Raw genomic sequence first — 24,892 nt, forward strand, 5'->3', positions numbered from 1 at the left:
AGGCGCGGAAAGAGCAACGAGGGTGCCGACCCCCCTTTTTTTCATTTTGACAGTATTTCACTTATCTTCTCGACGATTTCCAGCACAATGCAAACGATATCCAACCAATTCTTCTTAGACGTATCCCTCTTCATAAGATCTACCTCTGGCCTTTACTGCTAACACTGGGAGTATCGTTGCACATATTACTGCCAGGCCACCTAAACCAGTCCCAAAGTATTGTGCCCCATGGAACCCGGACAGCTTGTCCGTGTCACTTGAATTAACTCCGACTTCTACGTTCCTCGCGATTCCCATAGCCAGCGATATGGCGTAGCTCGACACGCCCAGAACAAGACCATTTGCGACCCCTTGGTGCCCCTCTGCCAGGTTTTGTTTGAGCAGGATGGTGGCAAGAGGCATAGTCAGGACCATCCCAAGCGGAGCGAACAAGGTGCTGACGAACGTGTTTGCCCAATACGTCTGGTCGGATGGTGCCGTCGCCATGAGTATAGATGCCAGCAAAAAGGATAGGACGGCTGCGAAGAACGCCCAGTATACCTCTTCTCCGGGCATGAGATACGCCAGCAGCAGGCCCACTGCCACGGCCTCAACGGCAACGGGTACGAAGCCCGCACTGGCAAGGAGCGGATCCCAGCTGCGCAGGACCTCGAGGGCTTGGAAGCCATAAAATGCCCAGATGACGAAGCAGGCCCACGCCGCTGCCGTGCAGCCTAGGATTAGATTCGACTTCGGGGTCATGGCGCGCAGCGGGAGGAGGGGGTTCACAGCGGTGGACTCGTTGTAGAAGAAGGCGGCGAGGAGCATGACGCCGATGACGAGGATGAAGTAGGTGTACGGTGTGCGCCAACCTACAGCCGGTGCCTGGTTCCAAGCGAAACTGAACAGGACGAGACCGCCGCTGCCGAGGAGAGTCCCGGATACGTCGAGCTGTACCCAGATAGTATGATCATAGGGGCCTTTTCGAGGGGCTTGTCGTGGGACGACCAAAAGGCTGAGACCCGCAGCGGAAATGTTGACAGCTGCAAGTACGAAGAAGGACCATTCCCAGGAATCGTTGTAGGCAAAAAGGGACGACATCACCGCGCCTACCACGAAGCCCAACGGTGCGGCGACGCTGAAAAAGGCCAGTGCCATGTCTTTCCTCTGGCTCGCCGGTAGCGTTCTTTCGAGAACCGAGAAGCCGTTGGGTACGCAGAGCGCCGGTCCCAGGCCCTGCATGGCACGACAGAAGCAGAAGTAGGCGGTGCCGTCTGCCCTGCCGTTTTGGACGTTGATGGAGAAGCCGGCGAGGAGGCTCCAGAGCGAGAACCAGAGGCAGCCGGTGATGATGACGGTCTTGCGGCCAAAGGCGTCGCCCAGGCGTTCCGAGGGGACGGCAAAGGCTCCGATGATGAGTGTATAGGCTGCGGTGAACCACGAGTGCTGGCCGCTCGGTATATCTGGGAACGACTCGGCGATGGCGAGGGCCGGTGCTATGGCCTGGACGAGGCCGGCAAACATAAGGAATTGGTACAGACTGACGACGGCTACTAGGAAGGACTCCTTTGCGGACGACAGCGGCTCTGGCGGTATTTCTCGGAGGAGGGGATCTTCCGGATACGCTGCGGTTTGTAGAGCCCAGGAAATGCGCTCCTCGTTTTCGGGGTACCTGGGTTTCTCGCCGGGCCTGTTGAGGGGCGTTGCCTCCGTTGAGGACCTGAACCGTTGCGTGAAGACTATCCTCCTGGCAGCCTCGAATAAGTCTGGGTACTCTGAAGGATGTTCGAGTGCCTCGGGTCCTGACCCTCTCGGCAGTGTGGTGGCAGCCGTCGGTTTTACTAACGGCGTGGAAGTCGATGGTTGTCGGGCCTGTATTTCCGTGTCGTTATGTGGGTGTGTGATATTTACAGTCGGAAGCCGAGGAACGGACAACGCCCCTACCATCATGGTCCGTGAAAGAGGTGATGTCGCCGGATCACGAGAGGAAGTAGGCGATACAGGCAACACAGCATCATGCCTGGAGGCGTCGAGGGCCGAAGGAGCGGTACTCGGCCGAGAATAATGAGAGTTCGTTGGGCTCACGCCGTCGTCGTCGAGGATAGGAGAGACAAGAACCGGAGCCGAAGTCCGCCAGCTCAAGTTTCCTGGCCCGTTGGGCCCGAATGGCCTGCTGTCGTTCGCATTTTCTTCTCGAAACTGTTGTCGGAACGACTCTGTGACTGCTATCATGACATCCGCCACCCTCTGCATGGCCTCGTCCGCGTTTCGGGTCTCCCATGCTGTCGTCGGTGTGCGAGTAGTAGACGGTGAATGTGTGGTGCTTGAGTTGCTCATGTCGGTGTGTATCAGCTACATGTATCTGTGAAGACCGCGGCTTGGTGAAATATCGATATTCAATGTCCAGTCTTTGACTGAACGCTACAACAGGGGCAACAACGCAAAGCCGATAGTCACACACGGGTAGACGAAGGCATGAGAATAGAAAGCAACGCCAATACAAATGAAACGGTTAGATAGAGTGGAAGGCGAGAAAGAGAATGACAGAAGCCGGTCACCAGTACAAATCAGGTGCAGGAAGTGCCGTGATAGATGAACACCTGCTTGCAGGGGCACGCAGACCAGATACGGACTGCACAGGATCGGGTATTGAACGAGAGACAGTTGTCCAACCTTGGTCACCTTGGTAGCTTGAGCGACACGACAAATTGGTGTCCACTTCAAGGCCTGAGCTACTGATCCCCGGTGGATGCTGACGATGGCTCTCGCAAGGGGGCTGGCGTAGGCAGTTACTATCCTTTCGGCCATGGTCGTGGGCATGGGCCTCAATCAGGGCGCCGCAGCAGTCCACTGCCTCTCCATGATCCCCCCGTCTCGAAGGGCTGATTCGAAGCTACTAGAGCTTGTCCAAGAACAGTGTCAAGGGTGTCAACATTCCCTAATCTGAGCTACCATGTTTGCTATTCGAGGCAGACGCGTTTGGGAGATCTTGATGCATGTCTCTCTTATTTCCGGGATGGCCTTCGGTAAGCGACACGCAAGTTATGCATTGCCGTCACATTGAACTAGTTTGCCAAATCGACACTCGGTTTTGGATCACACCAACAGTCGACGGACACACAAGTCTGGCGCTGCGGTGTCGTACAATGTGCCGATCTCCATTGGTTCGTCAGGACTATTGCCTAGTGCATAGGACTCACGATTACAGAAGACCGGTCATGAAGAAAGACAATATGCAGGCCGTCGAATAGACTTTTGATGTCCAGCAATTTTTCGACTGCTTGGGCGCGTGTAGATAGACGACGTTGTAACAGGGATCCCTGTAAACAAGCAAGGCTGATGCGAAGGAGGATGGGGGATTGGCGCCAACGATGTAAACCAGACCCCACTTGTCAAAGAACCGCGCCACCAACAGAGATCCTTCGCAAACGCCCCAGGCCGTCCAAGGGAACTTTCGTGATGCTACATGAATGAGACCAAACTCTTGGCCCAGTACAATAAGTGCCATCGCAATAGCGGGTCTCAGATCAGAGCGAACGATTGTCATGCTAAGCTGACTTGAATGAACTCTGTCCTGACTTCGGGTCAGAGTTGTCTGAGAGAGCTGATGCGATATGAAGTTCGTGGCTGAGTCCCAAGAAAGCGAAGTGACTATAAGTAGGAGGATGAGCGCGAGAAAGAGGAGACAGAATGATCACGAACCTTAGAGGGAACATGTCATTGGGCTCAATCGCAATGGTCCAAAATGGTCAATGTCTTCGTCAATCGTGTGCTCGGTTCTTGGGTTATTCTATTGCATACGGGATAACTGGAATGAAAAGGATTGGGATATTTTTGGAAATGACATTCCGTCACAGACTCAGCCTCATTGCAGAAAAGTAACGGCGGGACTGCGGAAGCCGCTTAGACTCTCCGTTCTCAACCGGGTGCCTGGATAGGAGCCAAGCCACTCTTTCTTTCATATTAACCAAGTACTGTTCTTATTTGCTCTGGCAAGTGAAACGCGCGGCGAAGACCACGAGCATATCAGAACTGACGGCGGAGGACGCCAGGCGTATGTATCCACCACTGATAACTTCGTAGTCTCATCCTTTTCCCCATAGAAAACTTGATTTGGTCGCCTGCTAATAAAAAAGAAAAGAAAAAGAAAAGAAAAGAAACACACAAGGCGATCTCAGTACACCGCCATTCAAGATTTCGAACATTTCATCTGTTGATTGACATGTTGAATCTTTAGTCTTTGCTGTTTGCGCGGTCTGCTGTTGTAGTCGCATTGCGATGATAACTGGAAATAGCCGAGATACGTATCTGACGCCGGACGGCGAGGGCCAGAAAAGAGACCTGAAGAGATGGTTATCGTGAGAAACAAAATCAATGAATAATTGAGGCCAGTAATGATCAAAACCAAGTGGCTCGCCCCCGAGACCTTGAAGAGAAAACACGTCAGTGGCCTGGATACGACAAATGGTCGTAGGCGAATATTAGGCCATGATCATCCTGAACTGTCCAACACTTTCAATCAAGACTTTTCTCTAATTTTTAGTTGACCACAGTGGATGATGTACATGTAGCCTCGAACCCCTATCGCCAGGCCCGATGAGAAAGCAAAGCAAACCCGAACGCCAGAGTCGTAGTCCAACAGATAAAACCCTCCCCAACTCAGACTTTGAAGCTGAAAACTCCAGTCATGGCCTACCGGCCTCCTCTGCTGAAACCACCCCTGCCACGGCCGCCGCCGAAGCCACCACCTCCTCTCGGCGCACCGCGGCCACCACCGAAGCCACCGCCGCCGCGACCGCCTCCACGGCCACCGAAACCACTGCCGCCACGGCCTCTGGGAGCACCTCCACGGCCGCCAAAGCCGCCACGGGGACCACCACGACCGCCTCTTGCCGGGCCACCACGGCCGGCACGCTTGACCTTGGGGGCACCTGGGGGAGGCTTGGGCTTAGGCAGGAATTTCTCCAATGGCAGAAGCTTCTCGGACCCGATGTAGAACTTGTCGCCCTCCTTGAAAGAAGTTGCCTGAATACCCTCGGAAGGCTTGATGGTGAAGTAAACCTGGTTGATGGGTCCGAGGACTTCGTCGACCTTGCCAACGGCAGTCTGTCAGAAAAAGGACAAAGTTAGTCGAGTTCTATTTCCTTTGGCTAATTTCGATCGAGATATAAATCGACGAGGGGTAGGTCGCACCTTGTTCTCGAGGAAGATCTGAGCGTTGAAATGAGGAACCTTGGGGTTGATGCTCTCGCAGATCATCTCGCCTTCGCAAGCGTGCATGAACTTGCCCATCTCTATACGAAAATTGCCGATTAGAATACTCTCGTGAGACAAAACAGCGACAAGGTGAGAGAACGTACCAAGGATTGTCGCGGGCGGGCCCATATCTCTGTTCTGGAAGCCACCACGGCCTTTGAAGTTATGTTAGCATCAAACTGTGAATTCCGTCACCGAGCAGACCCAATCTGCAAGTGCATTGGGATAATGAAATGTAGAGTGATTTCATACCTCCAAAACCGCCGCCGCCGCGACCACCGAAACCACCACCGCCACCGCGACCGCGCGGAGCTCCTCGTCCGAATGACATGTTGATATGTGGATTGGCGGGTTGTCGTTCGGAGCTGCTCCTGTACTGAGTGCTTTGGTGCTGCTATTGAAAAAAACGAGGCCAACGGGCAGCCGACAGAAAATTTCCCAGCGACCAAATTGTGGTGCAGGCCAATCGAGCTCCCTCATTGGCCACGGCTAGCGGGTCGGAACAATCCCTTCCGGGTGACCCCGCCAAAATTTCCAATACCTGGCCAGCCACCAGCCCACCTGCCTGACTTGAGGGCCATTGGCGGGGTGGTGGGCTCCAATGCAGGGAGTGCGGGCCAGACACCACCAGAAAGTCGTCCGAACACCTTGTTTGACTCACCGTAGGCTTTGGCGGGGTTGCTTCGCTGTGTTTCGCCCAAATTTGTTGGCACGAAAATCGGTCTTCGTGTGCCTTTACTTTTTCAACCCTCACCCTTCTCACGCCTACCACGACCGCTCATTTGGACGACATTATGGATTCCGCGAAGCAGGCCGTCGAGGCCGTCACCGAGGGCGTCAAGAAGGTCGCTCTCAACAAGGACAAGGCGCCAAAGAAAGAGAAGAAGGCTAAGGATACTGGCGATGCCTCGGCCGGACCCCTCGAGCTCAACCCTCCGCCCGATTTCCTCCAGAAGAGACTCGACCTTTTCGACAAGTTGAAGAAGGAGTACGATGAAGAGCTCGCCAGCAGGCCACGTGAGGCCATCACCATCACCATGCCTGACGGCTCTATTCGTCAGGGCACCAGCTACGAGACCACCCCCGGCGAAATCGCGAAGAGCATCTCCAACAGTCTGTACAAGCGCACCGTTGTCGCAAGACTCGACGGCGATCAGAACCAGTTGTGGGACTTGGATAGACCTTTGGAGAAGAGCTGCAAGTTGGAGTTGGTGAGCTTTGACGACGAGCAGGGCAAGCAGGTCTTCTGGCACAGCTCCGCACATATTCTTGGCGAGGCTTGCGAGAGGAGATTCGGATGCTCTCTGTGCATCGGTCCTCCGGTCGATAATGGTTTTTACTACGAGATGGCGCTTCCCGGCGGCGCTTCTGTCCAGGCTAGCGACTGGAAGCCCCTCGAGTCTATTGTCGGATCGATTGTGAAGGAGAAACAGAAGTTTGAGCGCCTCGAGCTTACCAAGGAGCAGCTTCTGGAGATGTTCAGCTACAACAAGTACAAGCAGCACATTATCAACGACAAGATTCCCGATGGTACGAAGACCACTGTTTACCGCAACGGTCCTCTGATCGATCTTTGCCGTGGACCCCACGTTCCCAGCACCGACCGTATCGAGGCTTTCAGCATCATGAAGAACAGTGCCTCCTACTTCCTCGGCAACCAGGAGAATGACTCTCTGCAGCGAGTTTACGGTGTCAGTTTCCCTAGCAAAAAGGAGCTGGCTGCGCACAAGAAGTGGCTTGAGGAGGCAGCTGCCCGTGATCACCGCAAGTTGGGCCAAGACCAGCAGCTCTTCTTCTTCCACGAGCTCTCCCCCGGCAGTGCCATGTGGCTGCCCCACGGTGCGCGTATCTACAATACCCTCCTGGCTTACATTAAGGAGCAATACTTCAAGCGCGACTACCACGAGGTTATCTCGCCCAACATGTACAACGCAGAGCTGTGGAAGATCAGTGGTCACTGGGACCACTACAAGGATGACATGTTCGTCCTCGATGTCGACAAGGAGAAGTTCGGCTTGAAGCCCATGAACTGCCCTGGCCACTGCCTCATGTTTGCTCACACCCCCAAGGCGTATCACCAGCTGCCGTGGCGTGTTGCTGACTTTGGAGTCCTTCACCGCAACGAGGCCAGCGGTGCCTTGTCCGGTCTCACCCGTGTGCGCAGATTCCAGCAGGACGACGCTCACATCTTCTGCAGAGAGGATCAAATCAAGTCTGAGATCAGCAACTTGTTTGACTTCCTCAGTGAGATGTACGGCCTGCTGGGTTTCACCTTCAAGCTCCGTCTCTCCACTCGCCCAGACAAGTACTTGGGAGAGCTTGAGACATGGAACAGGGCTGAGGGCATGCTGAAGCAGGCACTCGACGAGTTCGCCGCCACAGAAGGCGGTGTGCCATGGACTATCAACGAGGGTGATGGCGCCTTCTACGGTCCCAAGATTGACATCAAGATCCTGGACGTCTTGAACCGTGAGTGGCAGTGCGCCACTATTCAACTGGACTTCCAACTTCCTCAGAGCTTTGGTCTTGAGTACGTCTCAGCGGAAGTCAACACTAAGCCAAAGGAAGAGGAGGCACCTGCCGCTCCCAAGGTCCCCGAGTTCAAGGCCAAAGACCCTCAAGCCGTTATCGACTCAGCTGCCGGTACTGGCGAGGAGGAGAAGGAAAAGAAGCGCGTCATCAAGCCTTTGACGAACGGCTGCCAGCGCCCTGTCATTATCCACCGTGCCATGGCTGGATCCATTGAGAGATTCACAGGTTAGAATTGCGCATGGCATGCCGCTTGAGCATCGCTAACATTCGTGCCCCAGGTATCCTCATCGAGCACTTCGCCGGAAAGTGGCCCTTCTGGCTCAGCCCTAGGCAAATCATGGTCATCCCTGTTGGTAAGGGCTTCGTCGAGTACGCCGAGGAAGTCCAAGCCACCTTTAAGAAGCAGGGCATGTGGGTGTGAGTAGTTCTCCGCTACCCGTTTGGATCTGGAAGAGATTCGCTAACTCAACCTCTCTAGTGATGTCGACCTGTCCGGCAACACGCTGCCCAAGAAGATTCGCAGCGCTCAGCTTGGGTACGTACAATGGACTGCGCTTCCGTTTGGTTTGAGAATGTGACTAACTCGCATAGCCAATACAACTTCATTTTCGTCGTTGGTGACGAGGAGATGAAGAACAAGCAGGTCAACATCCGCTACCGTGATGACACCTCGAGCCAGGACCGCGGCAAGCCCGTTGACGTCGCCGAGGCCGTTGAGAAGATCAAGAAGCTGCGCGAAGAGCGCGGCACCTATAACCCATTCCCCTCCGTGGTGAAGCCCAAGGAGGACAAGGCATGAACGTGAGAGATGGAGCATGGCTTTCATGACAAAATGAATTTTGAAGATGGTGTTTGGGAGGGTGGTGAAACATTTTGCAATTTGTAGCCTAGACTAGAGGCGCAAATCGTATCCATGGATGTGCGGGAACAAAATACGAAAAATCGAATTCCAAATGATGCCAATGGACGACGATCGAGTGGCAATGATCAAGTGGCAACGGAGGAAAATGTGTAAGTAGGGTATCATGCGTATTGTATTTTCGCGTGCACGCTTAGATGTGTATCTCTGTGCTACAGACGTCCATTCCCTCAGTGCAATTGACTGATAGTTCCCGCTCCGTATTGTTCACCTCTGGCTTCGCCTCGTATGATTCTGCGGCGAAAGACTAGCTCGTGGCCCCAGTTCGTGTTCTCGCTGCGCAGAGAGATCTTACGAGACCTCTCTTGTTTCTTTATTCTTGTGCTCGTGTTGAGGCGCAAACACGTCTCAAGAACTAGGAAGGACAGACTCTCGCCCGCTTAGCTCATGGTATGACCGAAAAAGTTAGGAGATACGCCCTAAGGCTTGGGAATATGAATGCTCTTGCTGGTCATAAGGCATCCGTGAACCACGAACACAAGAGCAATGGGGTGGAATTCCAGTGCAGTTCCCGACAGCCACGTTCCGAGAGGAAGGTCCTGAAGAATCCAACGCTGAGATACCAAGTACGCCATCACAGCGTCAAGGCCAAGACTGGTAGGGATGGGAGTGCCTTCGAAGTATTTGCTTTTTCCAGTTGCATCCTTGGGAAGAGCGGCGACAGTTACGTTGAAACGAGCGAGACGCGTGAGGCCGCAGAGGACAAAGAAGGTCAGGCAGAGGTGGTCGATGGGTGTGCGCAAACCAAGGGCGAAGGCCACAGAAGCAGGAGCGACGCCGAAAGAGATCTGTGTTATATATCAGCCGGGCTTGCTCCAACTCAATCCCGCTCGGAGAGACTCTATTATTCCCTGCCAAGGATTATAGGTGTAGACCATCGACCCGGGATAAACGGATTTGTCGCTTGCAAACGTACCAGGTCAGCCAGAGAATCAAGCTCTTGGCCCATCATACCACTCTTCTTTCTCCAACGTGCAACTTTACCGTCCATGAAGTCGAAGAAGAGGCCAAATGGTAGGAAGGAGAGGGCGAGGTACAGCGTGCTAGTGGACGAGGGATCGCCAAGACAGTAGCGCAGAGAGGTAAAAATTGACATGACACCACAAGCTCCTATTCCACAGCAAGTCAGCAGTGCTCTTCTCCTCTCAATATGACTTTGCAGTGCATCCGGTCTCAGAAGACGCATCTCGCTTGGGAAAACGTGCGGAAGAAGCTGGGAATATGTGAAGACCGTACCATTACAGAGGGTAATTGCGTCGGCGAGGTGGAGGGCGCGGATCAAAGAAAAGTGACCGGGGTCGGCCGCGAGAAGGAGATTCTGCTTGTCGTGGGCTGCATTGAAGGCGACGTATTAGCTCGGATGGCATCTGGAGAGAGCAGTACGTGCAACATACCAGGCTCGGCGAAGCTATCAGCAGCATCTTTGGCTGCCTTGCCATTGGTGGCTACGCTGCTTGTCCGTTTCGACATGTTTGGTTGGGGCTTTCCCTGAGGCTAGCTGTGTGGACTGTGAAGACGTTGTCGGAGGAGAGACACAGTGGATGCTTGTTGATATGCCCGTTCAATTTCGTGAATTTTTCCTTGTCCTTTTGGAAATCTCGACGGTGGGCGTTAAGAGGGACGAAGCACGAAAATTGTGGAAGCGGAGAAGAGAGGTTGAGAGGATTGAGCTAGTTTTTGTATGCAGCAGCTTCGTGGAGTGGGAGGCAGGTGTAGGAAGAAATGTGAATGGAGGTGCTGGGCAAGCAAGGTAGGTAGGTAGGTCGGCATGAGGTAAGTCGGTCACACTCCTCCGCCTCAAAGCCAACTAGGATAGCTGGGGAAGGCACATGCCGTCATAGCCCTGTCGTTCTAGACCTGAAGCCGACTAGCGGGGGAGCTGGTCCAGCTCACGAGGTGCCGTGCACGTGATTTCCACCATGGCGTCCAACGTCGCACGGTCCAGGCACCGCCAACAACCGGGAAATCTTGGCACGGGCACCATATTGGCATATGCCAGCCACATGGGGGCACCCACGCACCTTTCCTTGGGGTAAGCTACTTGGCTACCTCAATAGACAACACCTTTTGGCCAACCCATTTTTAGCAGTTTCTTATCTTACCTTACCTACTTTCTGGAAGGTTGCTGTCAATGTCAATGTCGTACGTGCCATTGCGGGGTCTACGCTTCATGTGTGTAGCCGTGTATTCATTTCGTGTATTAGGTATTTACAACGACGAGGCAGATCACTTATTCTTCTGCTGTAAAAACCACCTTGGCTTGTTGCGTCGAAGTGGCCACCCAACCTAATTCACCGCGTCCCGTACGTGGTCTTGTCCATGTCCAAGGCGTCTCGTCTGCTAGGTATTTCGAGGCCGGTAACCCCCTAATTTGATGCTCGCCAACCAGGAGATAGCGTGCCATATATTGGAATGTGATACTCCAGTATAAGGCGGATGTCTAGGCGTGCTTCGCCAGGAAGTTGTAGGAAAGACGTGCAATTTCCATCATTGTTTTTGGACGAGCCAGGAACCCATGCCATATAGATGATGGCAATGGTGCTCCAATTCTTCCTCCCGTTTCGTAAATACTATTAAGTTTTATCTCCAGCTGCCGCTCGTAAGAATGACAGAAACGCCACGGATTTCCTTTATCGAACAATAAGGATCGAAAATCCGTCGACCCAGGCTCCACAGGAGCCTGCCACACCGCAAATAGTGTATCCTCTTGGGGGTATCAAAGTATGTCTGTCGGGGTGATCAGCGACAACTGACGATTAAATGAAACGCGTTTCCTAGACTTACGTGGATCCGCCCTGAGCATTGCCAAATATAGGCGACCGTCTGCCCAAGCTCGTGAGGACCTGGATTGCATCAATCCAAGCGCCCGAGCGGACGTAAAAGCCTGAGATGTATTCACCCCGGCGAATATCTAATGGGCATCTGTTAGTATATGGGCTTAACTTGACCCTGGCAGAAAGGACATACCAAAATCAAACGCATCGCCACCCTCTTTGCCTCCCCGTTTGCCAAATAATTGCGTTGTGTCGTCATCATATACGAATTCCATGCCGTCTACTGCATATCCATGGTAGAAGATGATGCGGGAGAGCACTCGGTTCTGTTTTCCGCCGCTCTCAAAGATGATTTCCTGTGGCTCAGTGCCATCCATGGCTGAGTGGCCCAGAGGTTTGCCTCTGTAGGCTGTCTTGCCGAGCGGGCCAGGGGTTAATTTGAATGAAGACTCCTTGGAGCACAGCTTTTTGAAATCATCGATTTCCAAAGAACCGCCGCTATGCGATTTGACCGACACCCTAAGCCGCCCCTTCCGCTTGTTCTCTGGGAGCTTCTCGCGTAGCTCGCGGTCGTTCAATGTTAGTTGACGTTGTACCGAATTGTTTTCGAGGGGATATTCAATCCATTTTCGGCAGAGATCATCGTCCTCTGCGAATAGCTCGATGAATGCGATGCCAGTCGCTGCCATTACAACCACGTTTCCGCTCTCAATTGGGAAAGCGTGGACGCTGTCGTCAGCGTTCATGGGGGGGTCGTTTGGCAACCTGAAGCAGGGATGGGCGCGGAAACGTAAACAATCCAAGCGGTGCCAACCGCACTCGTCATCTTGAAGAACCAGGCCCCCCTTGGACTTGGTCCTTGTGCAGAATGCCTCACGGGTCACGAAGCTGCGATTGAGTGTCAGGTAGTCGCGGAGCATCACTCCAGACTCCTGATGAGGACATCCAAAAAGGTGGCCTGTCTCGTGCAGATGGGCACCAATTCCGATGTTCGCTGCCTCCCAGGAGCTGCCAGCCTGGTTGCAATCGTTGGCGACGTAGGCAAGGTCAGTCGGAGTGCAATCCGTAAATGCAGGGACGACTTCTTCGAAACTCGTGGGATAGCTTTGCAGGCAATGGGATCCGAAAATGGCCAAGTGCAGATCACCTGCATTACCGCCCAACGCTGCGTGGCCCCTTACGACATTGGCCTCCTTATCCCATTGCGTATCGAGCATCAACACGGAAACGTATTGCTTCTGGCCACCTAGTGGCCTGAAGTATTGTTTCACCGCATCGGCAGCTATTTCGTATAGGTCCCCCTTCTTGCTCGCCTTCTCATTCTGTTGCGCTAGCTCGAGATCTCGAATTTCGGCGACTGTCTTGTCTGATCTGATGATATGGATCCTGGCCTCAGAGCGTAGGTTTCCGTTTTCTCGATCCCGCTGGTTCGATGTGCCGGCGGTCCATTCCTCCTCAAACCTGAAGACGCGACGTCCAAGTTTGTTTCGCCACATTTGCTCAGCTGTAAAGGCTTGCCAGAGGTAAGCGGCCATTCGGAATTTGCGAACTGCCGTCTCCAAATCATTGCCCTCTCGCTCAATCCTTGTAGGTACCGCATCGAAGGTCTCAGGAGAATCCTTGGCAACCATGATAGCGAGCTGCAGCGGAGGTGCATTGTTCGCCGGCAACATGTGTATCGTCAAGTAAGATGCGTGAATCGGATTGGATGACGAACTGTTGGGCAACTTTGGACTTGAGAAGTCGAAGCGGATCTTGTTTGGGCCTGGCTGTAGGTAGACGAGGGCCTTGAAATTGGAGTTGCATGCGGGCCAACATGTTGGTGGAAAGTTGTCGTCGAGTCGGGTTACCGAAACAGTGCCGTCGAGAGAGTGCTGCGAGGAGTCGCCAATAGTCCCATGTACGAGGAGAACCTTTTGGTATACCTTCTCAAATATTAGCAGAGCGCTCGGAAGCTGCAGCTAGAAGCTGGTGGCCGCGGTTGCGGATGTCTATGGCTGGCCGTCTGAGCGAAGCCGCCGCGAGCATGATTGGAGAAGCAAAGGTGACACCGCACGGGGCCACGACCCATGCGTATGATTGAGATGACCTACCCAGGCATTGTCGGTGATATTTGCAACTCTGGGCGCATATTGAGAGACTGGCAACGCCGACTTCCCGCCCACAACAGGAGAACCAAGGCCTGCCATACCAGAAACGCTGTGTCGGTGGGAATTGGGCACCGGTTGCAGCGGCGGACGAGCTTGAGGATTGCCCCCATTGGAGTCCTTTACTTGGAGGTCGAGAGCAGAATCGGAGGCTTGAGCCATGGATGGTGGGGTCGAGGCACCGCTTGTGGCAGTGGGAGTGGTAATGTTACTGGCATCGCTGGAAACGTCGGTGTTTGAGCGGTCGGTCTTGAAGCTGGCTTTCGAACGACGCCGAAGTCCTCTGAAGTTGAGAATGGACGGAGCCATTGTGCCTCATAGAGCATGCGATAGCTCAACCGCAAACGAGTGACAGCTTCAGCAGTAGATATTTTGGCATGTGCAGCGTTCTGGAGGAGCAGATGATGCAACTTAGAAGAGTCGGGCTCGGGTCCAACGGAGGGAGGAGCAGAGAGCTGGATTGGGGTTGTCTTTACGAGCAGAGGTAGGTAGATAGGTAGGTAGGTAGGTAGGTAGGTAGGTTATTGAGGACAGGTAGAATCCCAACGACAGTAGAACCCGGACGGGGGGAAGGGTTCCTCGTATCGGGTCACTGATCAGCGAGCGGTATCTGCAACGAGTGTGTGCTTGGTGCGGGATGGTCGACGTTTGAAAGTAGGCGACGTGGACGGATCCGCAGGAGTGCGGCTGTGATGAAGGACAATTGGCAAACAGCAGCAAATTCGAGAAGGTAGATTTGGCAGCGCAATAGGAGAGCAAGCAAGAAAGGAAGAAGAAAAAAGGGCGCAAGTGGTCTGCAGGGAAAGGATGGGAACAGACCCAGGATGGGATGAGAGAGAGGACGAGATGAGAGATGGGATGGATGATGGAGGGGGGGGAAGCTTGGGAAGGAACTCCGGAGTGACCAAAAAAAAGTTGTCCAACAATTACAGGTGTGCAAGTGTGCAATACCGGTATCCGTACTGCGTACCTATGCAATGTCCAAGGTCCGGACGCTTGCTCCAGAAGGAGTGAGGTGTGGTCCAGTTGGTGTCCACGTCTACGTCCACACTTCACGTCTCACGGCCCGGCTTGACAAGCGTACCCGTAGTCTTGATGCCGTCTCCATTTGCGAGCCGACAGATGCAGCTAGACATGGAGCGAAATCCAGATTTGCGCGTCCAAAGAGGGACAGCAAATGGATAATGGACAGGTAGGTACACTAGCGTAGTACGGACGGGTGCGCAAATTGAGGTGCAGCATAACGGCAGGACCCATGTCGAGATTTGCGTGTGGATTCGTACATTTGCATAAGAGGCCTGCTAACAAGCCAGGTAGACATGCTGGTCGGCAGATAACCGGCAGCGAGTTCGTCGATGACGTTGCCGTGTTTCGAGAGTGGGAAACATGAGTGCGGCGGATTGAGATTGCGACCGGGGGTTTGGTTGACCAGGAAAATGGAGTAAGAAAAAACAAGACTGGCCAAGGAGATGGGCTTCAGCGTCCTGGCCTCGAAACTGCGAGATAACGAACGTTGAAACTCTGATTGACAGATCAGCGTACTCTGTGCCTACTGCGTACGCGCTTGATGTCCAACTAGTAGCTACCTAGGTACTCGAGGGGATGTAGATGCCTACGCAGTAGATGGCCATGCTATTTCTCCTTGCTGATCCCGCTCAATTCCATGCGTCTTCCATCATGTCGTTCTCGGTGTCCGTACAAAGTATGCGTCCAGCTGTCGCATCGCATTCAAGTTTCTCGCATCCACATTGATAAAAGCCCAGCCAGCGGAAGTGGGGGCGACTTCCAATGAGATTTGTATATGGAGGCTAGCGTCATGGTCTTCGTCAACACCACGCAAACAAGTGCGGCTAGCAAGAAACCAATACCTAGTACCTACGGAGTACATACAGCCTACAGCTTGAGGTACCCAATGGAAGTTAATAGGTGTCTGTACTTTTACGCCAGGTTCCCGAATCTGATAGTGGCTGATTATCAGCAGGCGCAAGGCTGTGGCTGTAGCGGTTCCGCTGCCTTCCCACCTTCCACCTAGGTATCTGCATGGATGATGACAGGGCAGCCAGCCAGGCCCGGGCGGCAAGGACCGGGGGCTGAGGCATGGACGCCGAACCGGTGGATCCACCTGTCGAAATGGAAAGGTGTGATCGAGATGAGGAATTCAGTCACCACCACTCACCAGTCACCACCATCGGCTTCGCGACATACCATGCTGCACACCTCTAGGCTCTCGCACGCAAGCACGGCAAGGTACGGATGGGCGGCCACTCCAAGCTAACGTATTCAAATCTTATCTTGGCTCGGTGGTAGATGCCTTGTTCGACTTAGTTGGAGTTATAACAGTGTTTTTCTCGATCCGTACCTTGGGTGCTTGGCAGCTCTTATTCTCAATAACAGGATAAGGTGCAGCGTTTGTGTCTATATCTCGGTGGCCGCATGTCCGTTGCCCGCCGACCAACATGGTACTCCAGACTTTGCGTGACGCCCTCTGTAGTGTAACTGTTCCATCCACCTTCCTTGTTCGCAGACTCAATCGCCTAGCAGCCAGTAAGGAGAATACTGGTTGCTTCTGCAGTCCTGGCAAGAACATACGGCTCCGTTCTGTATCGGCGAGAGCTCTTCTTCCCCTTCATGCACCCCAATTCGGTTGGAACGATGGCAAAAATCAACGGTTGTGGTTGGTGGCGGCTTCGGGTACCTGACAACACCAACCTACTAGCCGTGCCGATTGCCATTGACTGTCGATTCCAACTCACGTCACCCGCAAGCCCACTGTGTGGCCCATTGGTTTTATTTTTGGCCAAAGTGGGCGGCGCGGGAAAGTAGAGAGGGAGAGCGGCCGTGCTATAGTAGTTGATTCTCCGATACTAAGAAACCGGTTAAGAGTCTCTCCTGTTTGTCTGAAATATCTTGGAATTGTCCCCCTGTCAGGCGCATGCTGCAGCTAGACTGCCTCCTCCCTGCATGTTATGCACGTCTGCATAGTCGTAACGCCCAGGGCACTTTCTCATCCATGGATATCCGTACTCCGTATTTATGTGTAATTGCTTGGCGACGAGTATCGGTTTATCCATATTCTGCTCTCGGTATCCGTATGATGCATAAAAATCACATGCAACTAGGAAGTGTCCTTATTTGGTGGATAATCGCATAGAGAGGTCCGACTATCCGTCTTAGTTGTAAAACGACAGAGTAATTACGTATCCGTCCTGGATTACGGAGTACACATGCCTCGATCTCCAATTATCTCCACCAACAGGAAGACATACCATACGGAATCAGGTCCGTCGGACAATCGTATTCTCATGATCGGCAGACGGCGTGACGGCGTGCTGCCGTATGGGCATTCTGCCTCCTGACCCTGCAAGCATGAGAAGGCCATGTGCGTTTTCGGTCGCCAATGGCAGCATCCACCAAAGACCATGGTGCCCTTGACGGTGTTTACCATCAAGACCGACGTATGTCCTTGATGCTTTCTGCCGGTAGACTACAAGTTTCAAAGGTACTGAGAATTTGAATAGAATGTTGGCTAATGTGGGTCCAGGCAACAGTCTCGGTCGGAGAGAAGGAAACGCGGATGAGCTGAGACGGGCTTCTGGCGGTTGCTTTTCAGTGACATTCAACTCGCCCTCCACGACTAGAAAGTTGCTCATTTACACCTCGCGAGGGGCGCTCGTTGGTCCCTCGAGGCTCGAACAACCAACTGCGCATGTCTCCAGATGGTGTCGTAAACTGGGTGGCAGGGAGAGATTGACGAGCCTTTGCGTAGGTTGCAGAGTGAACTAACTCACTTCGCTAGCTTGCGCGTGGGTAGGCGCCCAAGGAGCTGTTAGCATCGACAGGGGTCTTAATTGATTTTTCCTTCAAGCCCCTGGACTCCGAGAGACTGAGGGAAATGACCACCTACTTTGACCATAGGCACCTTACGAATAAGGTAGGGGATGCCCTCTTCGGCACATGGCCACCTCTCTGGTAGGTACGACCCGCACGTATGATTGGTAGATGAGCGCCCTGCCAACGGTATCTAAAAGGAATCTCACGGGCTGGAATGCTGGACAGTGTCACGCCCATACAAGGTCTGGAACGCATTGACGTTTCCAGTGACATCGATTCCAATGGGCACGGCTTGCGGACACTCACTCTTACGGTCAACACGATACATCGAATCTCAAGTCCGCCGTAGTGCTCTTACATCAGTACGGATCAACAGGAGACGGAGTAAGTTTTTGAGAGTAGTATGGCGCATACTTGCCGTCTCGTTCAGTCAAGCCCTTGACGGTGATTGCGCGCTACGACGCACATGACCAATGCGTAAAAAAAAAAAAAAAAAAAAAAAAAAAAAAAAAAAAAAAAAAAAAAAAAAAAAAAAAAAAAAAAAAAAAAAAAAAAAGAGAAGGGGGGGGGGGGGGGGGGGGGGGGGGGGGGGGGGGGGGGGGGGAGAAAAAAAAGCGAGCATCAGGCAAGCCTCGAGGTACGAGAAGCATGAGGTTGGCAACGAGGACGAAAGATTCTTTGGTCCCGCCCTCGCCTCAGTTGCCGTGACAAGTGCAAGTTAGATGAGCAAACCCGCTGGTTGGGGAAGCTGGATCCGTTTTTGGTAAGGCGTTTCTGATCCGCGCCGTCGCTTCTGCCCGGGCCTCGACGAGGTTTACCTTAGTTGCTTGGGAAGTCTGAGAAACGCAGTATGTGAGTTGAGCATGACCTCCCCTCTGAAGAAGCCCACACCTCACTGGGGCTGGTCCTAAAAGCGCATAGTGGAGGCTATCGGCACTCAGCTTGACGGGGTCCGGCGCTTGCCAAATGCGCACCATCAAAAGCCTTTCCCTTGCCTGAAGATGAAGATCGAATGCAAGTAAGGTATCAAGAGCAAGATGGGAGTGAAATATCTACATACTCCGTAAGGCGCCTTACCTGCGCTTATCTTGAGGTACCTTAGGATAGGAACGGGAAGGTCCGGGCGAGCTCTCGAAACAGGACAGTGGATGATACCTTCCAGAGCAAAAGTCGGGCGATGGCAGGTAAAAGGTAGAGCCTTGAGGGGACAATTGGCGCTTCAGGTCGTTTCCACGTCAATGGGACGGGAAACCTGCCCGGACTGAGGTGAAGACTCAGAGGGGCCCAGCGGCAGGTGGCCCCGGAGTCTGGTTGGGTCCAGTGGACTGTAGGTGAATTTTGCTTCCCGTCTGGGTCCTCCATCCGCTGAGACCGGGCCACTCACTGCGCTACGTTTCCCAGCTGACCAGGTGGAAACACCACTCAATCTGAACTTTCCTCTTTCTCCCCGTTCAGCCAGGTCCCTCCGTTGTCACTCTCCTCCACAGCAAAATCTCGACCACGCAGTGCATGACTTCGATTTGGGACAACTTCCTGCTCCTTACCTCGATTATACCTTGAAAACACACACATACACCCCTCTATTCCTTTGTGGTTGTATACACTCCCTCCTCCCACGCATTCCAGAAGAACAATCCAACCCCTCATCCACCATTCCTTTGACCGTTGGTTGCTACGGGCTTCTCAAGGTCTCAACCCCCCCCCCCCCATCCTCAAGGTCAACGATCGGGCCCTTGGACTGGACTCCCGTCACCCAGTATCCTCCTTTCCCCCGCTTTCACTATAGCAGGTGACAGCCGACGCTTACGACGCTTCACTTTCCTACTCAGATCGCATTGACTAGAGACGACGGGCCTGTTCCTCTCCAGCAACAGCATCAACACAATCCACGGGATACTGCATGCCCTACCTCCAAGCCATGTCTTCTGTGTGGAAGCAACAACCTGAAGAGGTGGCGGACAAGGTCTTGAAGAGGGTGGAAGTGAGCAAGGTATGTTGACAAAGGGCCATAGCCAAGACCACAACGCACCTCACAAAGCAGAATGTCCCTGATCCTGACAATCTTACAGATAGCCCGAAGACTGCAGAACCGACTCGCGCTCGCCCAATTCAAAACCAAGCATGGCTGGGAAGACCTAACACTCGATACCATCGAACCAAAGTATGAGGAGGAACTGCGACGGAAGCGTTTAACTGAGGGAGACCTCCTGTCCGACTCCTCTTCGAGCGCCTCCGACCTTCCATATCCAACGAGAGCCCTTATGAGCTCTCCTCTGAAAGCTCCCCTCTTTTCCGACGCCATCGGCTCCAGCAACGGGAGCACCGGCCATCGCAAGCGCACCTACATGGCATCTTTCGACTGTCCATCGTCTAGCCCAAGCAAACGCTATCGCTCGTCCCCTACTCCCATCAAGTCGCTGCACGGCCATACTTCGTGGAAAGAAAGTCATCAGCTAGCGCAATCGTCTCCGATTAAGCCCAGAAGGCAACAACACTTCACCACATCTACTGGCCCCGATGTTTCATTCTTTCAGGGGGCTCGAAGACTAGCAGACGACCTGGTGTCGCCAAACTTTGCGGCAGCCTCGGATGATGAAGACGATCTCTTGCCCGTACAGTCATTCAGGGCCACGAATATTCGGTCTTCACCCCCTACAACACCACCAATGCGCAATCGAATGTTGCCCAATCGCCGTACCAAGGACCAAGGCGCCAACGGTGAACCCGTCAAATCCGGCCAAGAAGGCGCCGACCTTCTGCTATACCTGGCTGCCTCTCCGTCACCCGCCGTTCCATCTACCAAGACAAGGATGGAGCCTCCTTCGACGCCTCCTTCCAAGGTCAGTCGAGATATGACTCTGCCTTCTTCACACATGACCACCCCAGGTGGCGGCAACATGTTCCCCAACACGCCCGGGCAAGGTTTCGACTTCGCAGATTTTGTCAACATCACGCCTAGTCCTGCTCAAAAGGCATGGAAGACACCCGTCGCTCTCTCCTCAGCGAGGACTCCCGTCAGTCTGGCTAGAAGACGATTGACGTTTGACGAACCCTTGGCTTGATGAGAGATATCTAACAGATGCGTCTGGTGGCTCTCTCCTCGTCGTCATTATCACCAATGCTATACTTTTGAATGATACCAAACGCTGGCTATGATGGCACGGCATAACCTACGCAAAAAGCGGAGATACTACCCCCTCTTTTTCCGCAATTACTTTCACGAGGGACGAGAATAGCTTCATTGTGAGCAACGCCGCCATTCCCTCGACAAGGAGACGGTACTACGAAAACATTTCTTTCCAGCCATTGATCTTCATTTTATGCGTGGGGCCACGCAAGGAACCAGAGGCGTTGAGAGCGCCAAATCGGAATGGGTGTGAGGCACTTGTATGTTCCCGGCTCAGCAAATGCTTCACATGTAGAAGCTTGTTTTTTTCTGTTTCTCTTTGACCAATCCTTTTTGTCACTTCATCGTTTGATTAGGAAAGGATCCAAAAGGCCCCCAGTTGGGTCTCGTGGTCCGTGTGGCATTCAACGCGTCGCTGGTACGCGACGCGTTGAAATTCGGAAGAGTTGCGCGTGAGGCGCGCGTGAGGCGCGTCTCGATTTTAATGGACAAGCAGCCAATCAAAACGTATTTCAGCCCCATACCGGCAAGGTCTCCTTCATCGCGCGTGCCCGTGTAACGTCAAACGGTATAGCAATGCACACAACCTGCATCCAAGCTCTAAACATCGGTCGTGTCTCTAAGGTAGCGAGGAGGTTCCGTGCGGTTCATGCTGGCTTGGAGCTGAAAGATTTGTCAACTGCGTATCTCTCCTAACGATGTATGAACGTGTCCTGCAATCGTAAGGAAAGACGGGCTGAAATGGCCACATATAGTCATAGGCAGGGCACAAACCCCCAGTGCTTCCTATGATCTCCTCGTCGTCTGGTTATCACTTGGGCGCTTTTAGGGATTCATTTAAGGGTTTATTCTTCTTGTATATTTTCAGAAAGACGTTATGTCTGCTGTCCCATGAAATCAAGGATTCCTCGTTGGACGCCTGTTGGGCTTGGCTCTTCAGCACAAACATCTGGATCCAAATCGAACGTTCGTCTTAGATAGTCCCTCGTCGTCGGACCGATCGTTGCAATGAACGTTTTACGTCCCTCGAGCCCGTCCTTCTTGACCTTCCCTGTGGACTCGTCCAGCATCCCCAGCCCGCGCAACATCCCTTCGCAACCAGTCGGGGAGAAGACAACTACCCACCGCATCGGCAGGCCCTCAGTATCTTTCAGGTGTTTCTCAAAGTCTTGAGGAAAAGACTCCATGACACCCGTGCCGTAGACCACGACCTCGTCCACCTGGATTCTTTTCTCGCTGGGCAAAGCGGTGTTCATGAGGGTTTTCGGGATGATGTCCCGCCTCTGCTCGCCAACGAGGAAGAGCAGCGGTGGCTTCGTCTGCCGGTCTTGGTACCATCGGCCATAGTGGTCCAAAATGTACTTGGCCAAGGCATCGCCATTGCCCGTGTGCTCGCCGAATATTTGCAACGGGGCGTGCTGTGAGACGGACTGGAGAGCTCGTGTGGTAGCCGGGCCAACGCTGTAGACTGGTATATTTTGGAGATGAGGCCACTCTTCTTCAGTGCCTGTCAATCCGGTTAGCTCTGCTTTGTTACGGTCGAGAGGCTTGAGTTTAAGCTCTTGATGCGGGTGCGAATCCGACGGACCCTTCTTCTCATCCACCAGGCTGGCAAACGCCTCGACCGCTCGCTGCGAGGTAAAAATGAGACCGCCGTAAGAGGCGTCGTTGCCAGCATTAATCTCACGTTGCTGCAAGACATGCCTGACCGTCGCCATGCCCTGTTTCTGAAAGGTGTGGTGCAGGACCGGGACAAAAGTTGGTTCGAAGGCACACCCGTCAGTTTCACCTGAGAGTAAGTCCTCGTACGAGTCGCCCGGAGTTGACTTTGTCTTGAGCAGCAGGACAGGCACCTTGACTGCCAAAGCAAATGAGGGGTTCTGAGCCATGGCAAATGTCTTTGCGGCCCGCTGTGTCGTGATGAGTAAAGCGAATGAATTAAACTATCAGACGTCTCAAAGTCAATTGCTGGAGTATCAAATCAACGGTGACGACTTCCCGCTCAGCTGCGCACTTTGCGGTTTGACTTGGCCGTCATAATGGTTATCGCACTGGACGACGGGACGGTGCCCCGCCGCGGGCAATTCGGTGAATTTTGGCAGGCGGAGCTGGCTTGATGTAGAGTTACGTACTGTCTTAGGTAAGTCGGTGCCATTTCACTTACACGAATCTCCTCGACCGACTCAGCTTCTTCGCCGTTGTCAACTCCGACGCGGAACACAAGTTCAAAGCATCGAGGTCACTAATCTGACGAAGCACCGCAGAAGTGAAGTACTGGACGAGTTCTTCGTATCAGACATGCGAGACAACAGTAAAGTTCATCGAATTTCTCGCTCGGGATATATAAAGGGGAGGGGTTTGGAGAATACCAGACACATGGCCTGCTCCCGAGTCTCAATGAGTAGAGAGAGCACACGATTGCTAGAACCAAGTGGAACTACTCGCACCTTATTACGGATACATCTGCAAGGACCCCCGGGTCGTAGATGCACTTTGACGGTCCGAAAAGACGGCTGCCTGGTGGACAAATGGGTTGACCTTGAATGACTGCCATGCGGCTCAGGGACAAGAAACACCCCACCTCATCTTTTCGGTACCTTGCGGATAGCGTGGAATCGATTAAGCAGCGGATCCCCCGCTAAGGCGCCGATTACAGCATCCGTATACCCAGAGACTCCCGCCTCACACCACACCAATGCAGCACGATAGACCAGGCCGGATCCCAATTACGGGTTCTGGGTACGTCGAAAGTCTACCGGTGCTTGCCGACGGGAGCCGGCCACCCTTGGTTGGACCGGGCATTATCACTTTGGAATTTCAGGTCGAGAATAGATAATGCTTTGCGATCCTTGTACCTTGAGGTACCTTACCTTACCTGACCTCTAGTGGCCTTGGTGGGTTATCGATAACGGTCCGCCATCGGCATCCTTTCCTCGAGGTACTGACGAGGCTCTTGAGCTTACAAATTCCTCCCAACCAAAATTCGAACACTGTCCGACATCGCGCGCACTTGGGCAGACCACCCCATTCAAAGTCCCTTGTCGCATCCATTCTCTTTCTATAGGGCCCGTCGATATTAGCCTCGCTTCTCGCGACAAGGGCGAAACTCTCGCGCAGTACTATCGCCATGGCCGACGCCGAGCGAGACCCTCAATTAAGCAGCGTCACAGCCCCCGCGGCGACAGCGGCAGCTGAGCAGCCCAAGCCTTTACCAAAGGGAATGGTCTTGGGCCCAGATGGCAAACCGTAAGTTCCCATAACTTCCTTGACGGTGATCTTTCGGCGGTGGTTCAATCCGTCGGTGCTTCCTCACCGGAGATTCAGCTGACATGCGTCATCTTTAGATGTCGGTCTTGCTCGTCGAAGAGCGCTTTTTCGAGCTGGGCTTCTCAGATGAACGGCTCAGTCAGAAAACCAACTCCAGTGGCCTCGGCGCCTGTCGACGACTGCCCCCCGGATGTCGAGGCCCTTGGACGAGGCACTTGGCAACTGCTACACTCGATCGCAGCAACGTACCCCGAAAAGCCCTCCCCTAGCCAGAAAGACGACCTTCGAGGTTTCATGAGACTGTTTTCCAAGCTTTACCCTTGCTGGGTGTGCGCCGAAGATTTCCAATCGTACATACAAAAAGAACGGATTCGAGTGGAGGGGCGGAGCGAGTTTGGAAACTGGCTGTGCGAGGCGCACAACGAGGTCAATCGGAAGCTAGGCAAAAAGGAGTTTGACTGCAGCAAATGGGAAGAGCGATGGCGGACGGGTTGGAAAGACGGCCGTTGCGATTGAAAGCGACGCGGTTCGAGCTGTATAAATGTGTACGAAATAAAATGACCAACGGCGACGGGCACACGTGGTAGTATCGCGAGAAAAGCCACGGTCGTTGGACTTTGATAGACGATGCTACTCTTCCAGCGGCAGCAGAGCAAGACAGCATGCTGAACCGCATGTAGAACACCTACCATACCCTCCACCTAGAATAATAGTGAAACAAGCGGACTACATTTCTGTAAAGTTTGGTTCGGATTGTATTGCATGTAAGCATTTACTGCTTACCAAGGGTTGGGCGTTGTTGCTTGTAGCTGGTTGAGGTGAAGAATGACGAACTCCTATCTTTGTAGACCCTTATGCATGCAGATCTTTGTCATGCTTTTCCGATTGGCCATTGCAGATCCCCAGAACATGATCTGATATTTGCAGGATTCTGTCTAGGCAGGCGAATGGGCCAGTGACAGAGCTGAACTGTCGAGTTGATGTTTGACCAAGTATTTCGTCTGGAGAACTTGTCCCAAAACTAAGAGAAGAGGTCAGTCGTTCTCTTCGGTCGTCCTCA

At 53.3% G+C, this 24,892-nt stretch overlaps 8 protein-coding genes across 8 annotated transcripts; 3 read left to right on the top strand and 5 right to left on the bottom strand.

Annotated features, from left to right (window-relative positions):
- Positions 1-114: 114 nt before the first annotated feature.
- CCOS01_07717 (aminotriazole resistance protein) lies at positions 115-2,316 on the bottom strand (the record flags this gene model as incomplete). The annotated part of the gene is made up of 1 exon (XM_060455880.1): positions 115-2,316. One exon carries the CDS (start codon positions 2,314-2,316, stop codon positions 115-117), a length of 2,202 nt encoding a protein of 733 aa, XP_060313772.1.
- A 2,355-nt stretch (positions 2,317-4,671) lies between these two features.
- CCOS01_07718 (H/ACA ribonucleoprotein complex subunit 1) lies at positions 4,672-5,566 on the bottom strand (the record flags this gene model as incomplete). The annotated part of the gene is made up of 4 exons (XM_060455881.1): positions 4,672-5,085; positions 5,173-5,273; positions 5,340-5,390; positions 5,488-5,566. 4 exons carry the CDS (start codon positions 5,564-5,566, stop codon positions 4,672-4,674), a joined length of 645 nt encoding a protein of 214 aa, XP_060313773.1.
- A 337-nt stretch (positions 5,567-5,903) lies between these two features.
- Positions 5,904-8,566, top strand: CCOS01_07719 (threonyl-tRNA synthetase; the record flags this gene model as incomplete). The annotated part of the gene is made up of 4 exons (XM_060455882.1): positions 5,904-7,992; positions 8,046-8,184; positions 8,246-8,302; positions 8,359-8,566. Coding segments are annotated over 4 exons (2,493 nt in total), but the record flags the coding sequence as incomplete, so codon positions are not given.
- Positions 8,567-9,105: 539 nt separating this feature from the next.
- CCOS01_07720 (CDP-diacylglycerol-serine O-phosphatidyltransferase) lies at positions 9,106-10,156 on the bottom strand (the record flags this gene model as incomplete). The annotated part of the gene is made up of 4 exons (XM_060455883.1): positions 9,106-9,474; positions 9,603-9,796; positions 9,923-10,018; positions 10,081-10,156. The coding sequence occupies 4 exons, from the start codon at positions 10,154-10,156 to the stop codon at positions 9,106-9,108; spliced, it is 735 nt and encodes a 244-aa protein (XP_060313775.1).
- A 1,160-nt stretch (positions 10,157-11,316) lies between these two features.
- CCOS01_07721 (metallopeptidase) lies at positions 11,317-13,916 on the bottom strand (the record flags this gene model as incomplete). Its single annotated transcript, XM_060455884.1, has 4 exons — positions 11,317-11,413; positions 11,471-11,597; positions 11,654-13,385; positions 13,554-13,916. The coding sequence occupies 4 exons, from the start codon at positions 13,914-13,916 to the stop codon at positions 11,317-11,319; spliced, it is 2,319 nt and encodes a 772-aa protein (XP_060313776.1).
- A 5,422-nt stretch (positions 13,917-19,338) lies between these two features.
- CCOS01_07722 (uncharacterized protein) lies at positions 19,339-20,500 on the top strand (the record flags this gene model as incomplete). Its single annotated transcript, XM_060455885.1, has 2 exons — positions 19,339-19,428; positions 19,508-20,500. 2 exons carry the CDS (start codon positions 19,339-19,341, stop codon positions 20,498-20,500), a joined length of 1,083 nt encoding a protein of 360 aa, XP_060313777.1.
- A 940-nt stretch (positions 20,501-21,440) lies between these two features.
- CCOS01_07723 (uroporphyrinogen-III synthase) lies at positions 21,441-22,454 on the bottom strand (the record flags this gene model as incomplete). Its single annotated transcript, XM_060455886.1, has 1 exon — positions 21,441-22,454. The coding sequence occupies one exon, from the start codon at positions 22,452-22,454 to the stop codon at positions 21,441-21,443; it is 1,014 nt and encodes a 337-aa protein (XP_060313778.1).
- Positions 22,455-23,692: 1,238 nt separating this feature from the next.
- Positions 23,693-24,348, top strand: CCOS01_07724 (Erv1/Alr family protein; the record flags this gene model as incomplete). Its single annotated transcript, XM_060455887.1, has 2 exons — positions 23,693-23,811; positions 23,910-24,348. 2 exons carry the CDS (start codon positions 23,693-23,695, stop codon positions 24,346-24,348), a joined length of 558 nt encoding a protein of 185 aa, XP_060313779.1.
- Positions 24,349-24,892: the final 544 nt, after the last annotated feature.

Source organism: Colletotrichum costaricense, assembly GCF_030867565.1.
Source record: "Colletotrichum costaricense strain IMI 309622 chromosome Unknown Scaffold_7.1, whole genome shotgun sequence".
Lineage (NCBI taxonomy): Eukaryota > Fungi > Ascomycota > Sordariomycetes > Glomerellales > Glomerellaceae > Colletotrichum > Colletotrichum costaricense.